Source organism: Salvelinus alpinus, chromosome 2, assembly GCF_045679555.1.
Source record: "Salvelinus alpinus chromosome 2, SLU_Salpinus.1, whole genome shotgun sequence".
In the NCBI taxonomy this organism is placed as follows: Eukaryota; Metazoa; Chordata; class Actinopteri; order Salmoniformes; family Salmonidae; genus Salvelinus; species Salvelinus alpinus.
In genome coordinates, this window is record NC_092087.1 from 31559449 (window position 1) to 31569448 (window position 10000).

General features: G+C 47.4%; 1 protein-coding gene across 9 annotated transcripts in view; it reads left to right on the top strand.

The window, feature by feature from the left end:
* The window catches only part of LOC139558886 (forkhead box protein P4-like), a 168172-nt gene that overhangs the window by 51017 nt on the left and 107155 nt on the right, over positions 1 to 10000 (top strand). For all 9 annotated transcript variants that reach the window (XM_071374402.1, XM_071374415.1, XM_071374423.1 and 6 more), the window contains exon 2: positions 6930 to 7110. In XM_071374402.1, coding sequence (XP_071230503.1) covers positions 6940 to 7110 — 171 coding nt within the window. In that variant the 5' untranslated portion in view covers positions 6930 to 6939. The remainder of the gene's footprint in view (positions 1 to 6929; positions 7111 to 10000) is intronic.

The following is a 10000-nucleotide window of genomic DNA, read 5'->3' on the forward strand; positions in this document are numbered from 1 at the left end:
GTTCACAGTAGACTGGAGAGCAGAGCAGAGCAACCTTCATGTTCACAGTAGACTGGAGAGCAGAGCAGAGCCGCCTTCATGTTCACAGTAGACTGGAGAGCAGAGCAGAGCAGAGCAGAGCAGCCTTCATGTTCACAGTAGACTGGAGAGCAGAACAGAGCAGCCTTCATGTTCACAGTAGACTGGAGAGCAGAGCAGCCTTCATGTTCACAGTAGACTGGACAGCAGAACAGAGCAGCCTTCATGTTCACAGTAGACTGGAGAGCAGAGCAGAGCAGCCTTCATGTTCACAGTAGACTGGAGAGCAGAGCAGAGCAGCCTTCATGTTCACAGTAGACTGGAGAGCAGAACAGAGCAGCCTTCATGTTCACAGTAGACTGGAGAGCAGAGCAGAGCAGCCTTCATGTTCACAGTAGACTGGAGAGCAGAGCAGAGCAGCCTTCATGTTCACAGTAGACTGGAGAGCAGAGCAGAGCAGAGCAGCCTTCATGTTCACAGTAGACTGGAGAGCAGAGCAGAGCAGCCTTCATGTTCACAGTAGACTGGAGAGCAGAGCAGAGCAGAGCAGCCTTCATGTTCACAGTAGACTGGAGAGCAGAGCAGAGCAACCTTCATGTTCACAGTAGACTGGAGAGCAGAGCAGAGCAGCCTTCATGTTTACAGTAGACTGTAGAGCAGAACAGAGTAGCCTTCATGTTCACAGTAGACTGGAGAGCAGAGCAGAGCAACCTTCATGTTCACAGTAGGTTCTCAGCATGTGCTTTTCCTAGCTGCCCCTGAAGTGTTTGGGTGAGACTGTTTATGCTATTATCTGCATGAGTTGTGTGACTGAGTTATCTAAATCCTATGGGGTTTTATTTAGCAGGGTTAGAGATGTTCTAGTGGAGATCAGACTTCACAAGGAGCTCTGTTTCAGTGGCCTGGAGGAGAGATAAAGGGAGAGAGAGAGATAGAGAGGGATAAAGGGAGAGAGATAGATAGAGAGGGATAAAGGGAGAGAGATAGATAGAGAGGGATAAAGGGAGAGAGATAGATAGAGAGGGATAAAGGGAGAGAGATAGATAGAGAGGGATAAAGGGAGAGAGATAGATAGAGAGGGATAAAGGGAGAGAGATAGATAGAGAGGGATAAAGGGAGAGAGATAAAGGGAGAGAGATAGATAGAAAGGGATAAAGGGAGAGAGATAGATAGAGAGGGATAAAGGGAGAGAGATAGAGAGGGATAAAGGGAGAGAGATAGATAGAGAGGGATAAAGGGAGAGAGATAGATAGAAAGGGATAAAGGGAGAGAGATAGATAGAGAGGGATAAAGGGAGAGAGATAGATAGAGAGGGATAAAGGGAGAGAGATAGATAGAGAGGGATAAAGGGAGAGAGATAGATAGAGAGGGATAAAGGGAGAGAGATAGATAGAAAGGGATAAAGGGAGAGAGATAGATAGAGAGGGATAAAGGGAGAGAGATAGATAGAAAGGGATAAAGGGAGAGAGATAGATAGAGAGGGATAAAGGGAGAGAGATAGATAGAGAGGGATAAAGGGAGAGAGATAGATAGAAAGGGATAAAGGGAGAGAGATAGATAGACAGGGAAATCAGAAAGAGAGAGGGCATAGGCATAAAAAAGTAGAGAGCCGGTGTGGCGATAGACAGAGAGAGTGAGCAAGAGGGCGTGAGATGTAGAGATGTGTTGGTACTGACCCTATTCCTCCCTCCCTCACCCCCCCCCTCCTGCCTCCCTCACTCCTCCCTCACCCCCTGTCTCCCTCCCTCCTCCCTTCCTAGTTCCCTGTATTAATAAGCAGCGTTCCTGGGAGCTGATGCAAGGCGGGGAAACAGTCATTCAGGGAGCAGTATAAATATTCCCACATGAGGCTTAACATGATAAAGACTTAATAACCCAGTAAGCTGCTGTAAACACACACACACACACACACACACACACACACACACACACACACACACACACACACACACACACACACACACACACACACACACACACACACACACACACACACACACACACACACACACACACACACACACACACACACTCTTGAGCATGCACACACACATACACGACACACACGCCACAAATATACTTGCACACACATACGGGGAGGGGGAGGAGTTAACTGCAGGTGTGCAGGAGTTAAGCCAATCAGAGCTGTGCCACAGAGAGGGGTCATTACACTGCAGAACATGTTGAAAGAGAGCAAGGGATGAGAGAGAAGAAGACAAAGAAAAAGGAAAAGTGAAGGAAAGATTAAGGGAGAAAAATATATTAAAACCAAACTGACATTGGGTTTGAATTTGGAGCCGAGGTAAGCAGGGGGATTACATTGTGTACCATCACATAGTTTATTGTTGTAATATGTTGTTAGTATAGTATATAGTATATTGGAACAGCATATTGGTGTCATACATATGCTTTTAGTTGTCAGTACTGTTGTATTACTTTAAGCTGTGAAGTTGTCGGTAGTTGACTGAAGACTACAGCGCATTTCTGCTCTGGAACTGCAAATCATAAACAGTCAACAACATGTCTGTCTCCTGAGAGAATGTGTCTGACTGTGTGTGTGTGTGTGTGTGTGTGTGTGTGTGTGTGTGTGTGTGTGTGTGTGTGTGTGTGTGTGTGTGTGTGTGTGTGTGTGTGTGTGTGTGTGTGTGTGTGTGTGTGCGTGCGTGCATGCGTGCGTGCGTGCGTGCGTGCGTGCGTGCGTGCGTGCGTGCGTGCGTGCGTGAGAAAGTTCTTATTATGAAGAGAAAGTTCTGGAAGTGTACTGGCCTGTCTCCAGTGCTCCCAGGCAGCTAGCCAGTGATCCTTGTATTGTGAGCTGTAGGACAGGGAAGAGATGGCATTACTGAGGGATTGGGCTGGGAGACAGACCGGAACAGACTGGATCTACACCACAAACCCGTAGGGGAGAAGGTGGGAGGGAAAGTGAGAGGGAAGGGGATCTTGGAGTTGGGAGAAGGGAGTGATCGGTGTGAGCTTTGGGAATCAGTAAGACTCAATCCCCCCAAAGTCTTTAGAGTGAGTAGAGAAGAGGAAGAGGGTGTTTTCACCCTGTGCTACTCTCCTCTACTCCTCTCTCCTTCTGGGTAGTGTGGTCTGGCCTTGAGAAGCTAATATGGCTGCCCAGTCTGTTGGTGTGTGTCACTTTAGATGAGGGTAATGGTGCAACCTGGACTCAGGGGTAGACGTAACATAGTAAAGTACATCCAGGACACACCAATACCTTTCATATGGTATTTCATATGGTTTGTGGATGTCCGTCATCCATTTTGTATGATATGCTACGAATTACAATTAGTATGATATGTTACGAATTTGCAAAACGGATGATATGTTACGAATTCCAATTTGTTGTGGCTAACATTAGCTAGGTAGCTAGGTTGCTTAGGGTTAGGGGTTAAAGTTAGTGTTAAGGTTAGGGTTAGGAGTTAGGGTTAAGGTTAGGGAACGGGTCAGTTAACAAGCTAATTAGTTACAAAGTGGCGAAAAAGTAGTAAGTAGTTGCAAAGATGCTAAAATGCAAAAGTTGTCAGTGATGAGATTTGAACACGCAACCTTTGGGTTGCAAAACATTCACATTATACGCCCACCCATCCATCTACACCAACCAACATACTCTCCTGGATTTACCGTTACTTTGCTGCGTTTAGTCTATGATACCAGGCTGGATAGTGGGATGGGGAGGGATGACTCATACAGGGTTATCAGTGCTAGTGGGTGGGGGGTGTTTAGGTAAGTATTAACACCCCCCACCTCCTCCGTGCGTTATGCCTACACAAGGCCTTCCAGCAGGTTTTTACCCAGGAGCCTTTGCAGAAGCTACCTCATACAGTACGTAGAAGCTACGTACTGTATGATCCACCCAGCTTAATTAATTACACATGCCAGAGAGAATCTCTCTCTCTCTCTCTCTCTCTCTCTCTCTCTCTCTCTCTCTCTCTCTCTCTCTCTCTCTCTCTCTCTCTCTCTCTCTCCCTCTCTCTCTCTCCCTCTCTCTTTCTGTCCTGCAGCTGAGGCATGTTCTGTCCCATCCCCTCTCTCTTCTTCTCCATCCCAATTAAAAGGCAGAGGAACACTTTATTCCCCCTCTATCCCAAACATTATCTATCTCTCTGATCTGTACACCTCCTCCCTTCTCTCTCCCTCCTTCTTCCTCCATCCATCCATCCATGCCTCCCTCTCTCCATCCCTCGGGGTAGTGGAATGCCTCTTCCTGCTCTCTCTCAGGTCAGGGGTTCAGCTGCAGGGGGTTTGGTTTGTGTTTGTGTTTCTAACTCGTCAGGGCAGGCCTCTGCACGGGAAGCTTTTCTGCTCTGCCAGATACACTTAAAGGGGTGTGTGTGTGCGCTGCGTCTTCTGTCTCACAGCTCTAATGAAAGACTCTAGTCTAGGATAGATTTATGCCCGTGTCTCTCCCTTTGACCTCCTATTACTGCAGCTATATACACCCATTACAGGATATGACATTACAGCACCGTAGTATTCTACACCGCACTGCTTTGTGTATGTGTGTGTGTGTGTGTGTGTGTGTGTGTGTGTGTGTGTGTGTGTGTGTGTGTGTGTGTGTGTGTGTGTGTGTGTGTGTGTGTGTGTGTGTGTGTGTGTGTGTGTGTGTGTGTGTGTGTGTGTGTTTATTTGTGTGTTTGTGCATGGATGCTTGTGTAACTGTTTAAAAGTGACCGGTCCCCCCGCCAACCCTTGTTCACCTTCAAGCTCTTTCTGCAAACTCTCTATCTCTTCCACTCCTGGAGGTATGCTGTAGAGAGAGGGGCAGTGATAGCTAGTAGAGGGTGATTCATGGTTAGAGAAGTGTATGAGGCGTCTGCTGTGGGATGAAGTCAATGAGCTGTACAGTCTGGAGGAAACTCAATCTGTGCCTAAAGACCCTTAAAGACCTTCTAATGCACTCAGCACAGCATAGGAGCAGCTACTACACCTGTTCTGTTATGGAGGGAGGGAGACTACTGGCCACACATGACTGTCTTCACACAGACAGAGAAAGAGGGAAACAATGGGGCTCACACAGATCTAACTGTAGGGCCACGGGGGAGGGGATGGGGGTGAGGAAGAAGGGTATGGATGGGTGAAGAGAGAGCCAAGGTAAGGGGGAGGAGATGGGAGGAGAGTGGAGGAGATGGGTGGAGAGGGCGAGGGAGGAGTGAAGGAAGAGGGCAGGCAGAGGTTTAGGCGTTTACTACCTGTAAATGTCAGGTAGGGTGGAAGCCACTGGCTAGCAATATCTGGATGTACAACTATGTGTGTGTGTGTGCGTGTGTGTGTGTGTGTGTGTGTGTGTGTGTGTGTGTGTGTGTGTGTGTGTGTGTGTGTGTGTGTGTGTGTGTGTGTGTGTGTGTGTGTGTGTGTGTGTGTGTGTGTGTGTGTGTGTGTGTGTGTGTGTGTGTGTGTGTGTGCGTGCGTGCGTGCGTGTGTGTGTGTGTGTGTGTGGCTGTAGGGAGGGGAGATGCTTCAGTGTGATTTGTTGTTGTCAGCTGTTGTTGTGGTGAACCAATACAGCTTGTCTTTCACACCGCGTACCGTATTCAGAACTAAGGAACACACCCACACACACCCTTTGGGCTTTTGTTTTTCCACGAGCATCTGGCAACATTCCATTAGCAGAGCCACTAGCGTTCTCACACACTCACCTGCTGTCGCACTCACACAGACACAGACACAGACACAGACACACACACACACACACACACACACACACACACACACACACACACACACACACACACACACACACACACACACACACACACACACACACACACACACACACACACACACACACACACACACGTACCTGCTCTTGCTTCGGAGAAAAACAAAACATAAATTCTCTCATGAAATACCTCTCCTTGTTCCACCCAAAGGCAAGGCTGGTGGAACACAGACACACAAACACATTTTCTCACATAATGGGTGGAATGCCTCGATGGCATTTTGTTCGCCCTTGCAGAAACAAACACAGAGAAAGTGTATTTCTAAAAGTGGGAGCAGGAAGCATAGATTGGGTTCATCATTAACAGTTCACAGGATCAGTTGGAGCTTGTTATGCTTTCCAAACATGTCTCTCTCTTTCTCCTTCACATTCTCTCTTTTTCTGTCTCTCGTTTCCTCTCTCCAATGCTCATTCTTTCTCCTTCACGTTCTCTCTTTTTCTGTCTCTCGTTTCCTCTCTCCAACGCTCATTCTTTCTCCTAACGATGGCAAATGCCTCCCGCACCTGTGTTCCAACAAACTCACAGAGATGCATTTTGTGGTGAACACGCATCAAACATCCTCCTCTCCAAGACAACCCTGCTCTGTACACACACTCAGCATCTCTGGATACTGTAGAAAGTTGGGCTTTTCTACTGATGCCTATAAGGGTTGTCTGACTCTTTCAGCCGTGTCTTCCCCCCCCCCCCACCCCTAACCCTAACCCCCCCCACACACACACACACACTCAGGAAGGCTCAAGTGTTGCTATGACCACATGAGAATGGCAGTGTGGGTGCATACTGTACTTGTTTACTTAGTGTTATCAAGGCTGGCAGATAAGTTTACCCTGTTTACCCTGAGAACACGGGCATTCTGCAGAGCTCTTTTCTCCAGCGCTAGGCCATAAAGCTCCCCGTGTGTGTGTGTGTGTGTGTGTGTGTGTGTGTGTGTGTGTGTGTGTGTGTGTGTGTGTGTGTGTGTGTGTGTGTGTGTGTGTGTGTGTGTGTGTGTGTGTGTGTGTGTGTGTGTGTGTGTGTGTGTGTGTGTGTGTGTGTGTGTGTGTGTGTGTGTACTTTAGTTTCCCAACCCTTTTGTTTGATGACCCAGACTCCTCCAGCTCCAGAGCATGGCTGCACTCGTTCACCATCACTTAATCTCTGTTTACCTTTCTCTGCCCTCTCCTCCTTCTCCTCCCTCACTCCCAGGTGCCACGTGATGATGGTGGAATCAGCCTCTGAGACCACTCGAACTACGCCCTCCAATCAGAACGGAGTCAGCAGCCTCAGCAGCCATTCGGACGGCGGGGGAGGGAGAGAAGGCGGGTCCAACGGGGACACCAATGGGGAGATCAGCCCAGTGGACCTACTGCACCTCCAGCAGCAACAGGTGTGTGTGTGTATCTTTGTGTTGGCGCATGCTTGCGTGTGTGTGCATATGTGTGTGTGTGCACTTCATGCTCATTTGTTTGTGCATATGGGCTTGCAGGTGTCTGTGTGTGGTTGTGCAACATCCACTTGTGCCATGTAATGGACATGTACTCTGAAAAAAATATATAAACACCACATGTAAAGTGTTGGTCCCATGTTTCATGACCTGAAATAAAAATCCCAGAAATGTTCCATATGCACAGGAAGCTTATTTCTTACAAATGTGTTTACATCCTGTTAGTGAGCATTTGTCCTTAGCCAATAGAATCCATCCACCTGACAGGTGAGGCATATCGAGAATCTGATTAAACGGCATGATCATTACACAGGTGCACCTTGTACTGGGGACAATAAAAGGCCACTCTAAAATGTGCGGTTTTGTCACATAACAGAATGTCACAGATGTCTCAAGTTTTGAGGGAGTGTGCAATTCACATACTGATCGTCTGAGACCAGCCACCTGGACAGCTGATGAAACTGTGGGTTTGCACAACCAATGAATTTCTGTCAGAAACTGTCTCAGAGAAGCTCATCTGCGTGTTCCTCGTCCTCACCAGGGTCTTGACCTGATTGCAGTTTGGCGTCGTAACCAAATGCTCACCTTCAATGGCCACTGGCACGCTGGAGAAATGTGCTCTTCACGGTTTCAACTGTTCCCGGGCAGATGGCAGTATGTGGGCGAGTGGTTTGCCAACGTCAACATTGTGAACAGAGTGCCCCATGGTGGCGGTGGGGTTATGGTATGGGCAGGCATAAACTACGGATTTTGCATTTTATCGATGGCAATTTGAATGCACAGAGATACCGTGACAAGATCTTGAGGCCCATTGTGCCATTCATCTGCCGCCATCGCCTCATGTTTCTGCATGATAATGCACGGCCCCATGTTGCACGGATCTGTACACAATTCCTGGAAGCTGAAAATGTCCCAGTTCTTCCATGGCCTCATACTCACCAGACATGCCACCCATTGAGCATGTTTGGGATGCTCTGGATTGACGTGTACGATAGCGTGCTCCAGTTCCCGCCAATATCCAGCAACTTCGCACAGCCATTAAAGAGGAGTGGGACAACATTCCACAAGCCACAATCAACATCCTGATCAACTCTATGCGAAGGAGATGTGTTATGCTGCATGAGGAAAATGGTGGTCACATCAGATACTGACTGGTTTTCTGATCCACTCCCCTACCTTTTTTAAGGTGTTTGTGGCCAACAGATGCATATCTGTATTCCTAGTCATGTGAAATCCATAGATATAGAATAGAATCCATGTGAAATTAGGGTCTAATGAATGTATTTCAATTGACTGATTTCCTTATGAACTGTAACTCAGTAAAATCATTGAAATTGTTGCATGTTGCGATTGTATTATTGTTCAGTGTAGATTGTTTAGGAACACTATGTATGTAGTTTACATTATGTAATGCAGACAAACTGTGCTATCTTACAGTCTCACACGCAACCTGTTGAGAAGACGTGCTGACATGTTAAGATGTCAATGACAAAGCACATGCATGTTATTACATTCAGATCCCTGTAAACCCTTAACTACATGAGAAACAGCATCATCTTTCCTTGGACTTCTGTGAAATGTATTCGCTTTCTTTTCCCAGTCTTACATGACTCATACATACTGGAGAAATGACTTGTCTGTATGTGTGTGTGTGTGTGTGTGTGTCTGTGTGTGCATTTTTATAACTAAAAAACACTATTTTATCTTCTCATGGATCTAAAACTCCATCTGTGACGTGTGTGTTTGTGTGGACACTTGTGTGTGTTTTATTTCACGGTTGGTGACACGTCAGCGTGATGTGGCCAGTGTTGAGCTGTTTTAGTTCCCCCCGGTGCGTCAGTGTCTCCCCTCCTCTGGCCACTGTATCAGAGGGAATTTCTGTGTTTCCCGGAGTTCCTTGGCTGAAAATCCACACTTTGTTTCCCATTATCCCAGATCCCCAAATTCCTCCTCTCTGACTCTCTATGCTGCCAGACTAGTGACATAACACACACACACACACACACACACACACACACACACACACACACACACACACACACACACACACACACACACACACACACACACACACACACACACACACACACACACACACACACACACACACACACACACACACACACACACACACACACACACACACAAATGCCCATACGAAGGCCTAAATGTACGACAGCATTATTGTACATTAGTTTGAGCTGAGGTCCCTATACTATATGAAAAGAGCAGCTCAGAAACTCTAGAGCTGGGATTATAATGAAGGTGGATTATGTTAATGAAGAGAAAATCTACTTCTCCACTCTTCCCCTTTCCCTTTCTACCCATTCACTCCTCCCTCCTTTTCTGACTGCATCTTGCCTCTGTTTGCTCTGGAACCTCCAGCCCTGGACACACACACTCACCCAAGTAGATCTTTATTCTGTGGCCCTCGTCTCTCTTCTCTGTGTTGTTGCACCTGTGTGTGTGCGTGCATCTGTGTGCGTGTGTGTGTGCACAGTGGCATTTCCTCCTTAAATGCCTTTCCAACCTCAAACATACCACCTTTTCGCTTTCCATCTTTCTCTCTCTTCCTCTCTCACGCCCTCTCTGCTTGATGGAAGAGGAGCTCAACCTCTCCTCTAGTTCCTGGCCTGGTGTTAGTCAAGTCCCAGAATATCTATTGTATACTGTATCTCCCTCAACATGGCTTGGTACTCTCTCTCCTTCTTTCTTTCCCTCTCTTTCTCTCCGTGTGTAGAGTAGGATAGTGATCTGTGTATGTGTGTTCTCCTGTCATCTCCCCCCCCCCGCACCACCCCCCTCCAGCCCAGATCTGAGTTCCGTGCCAGTG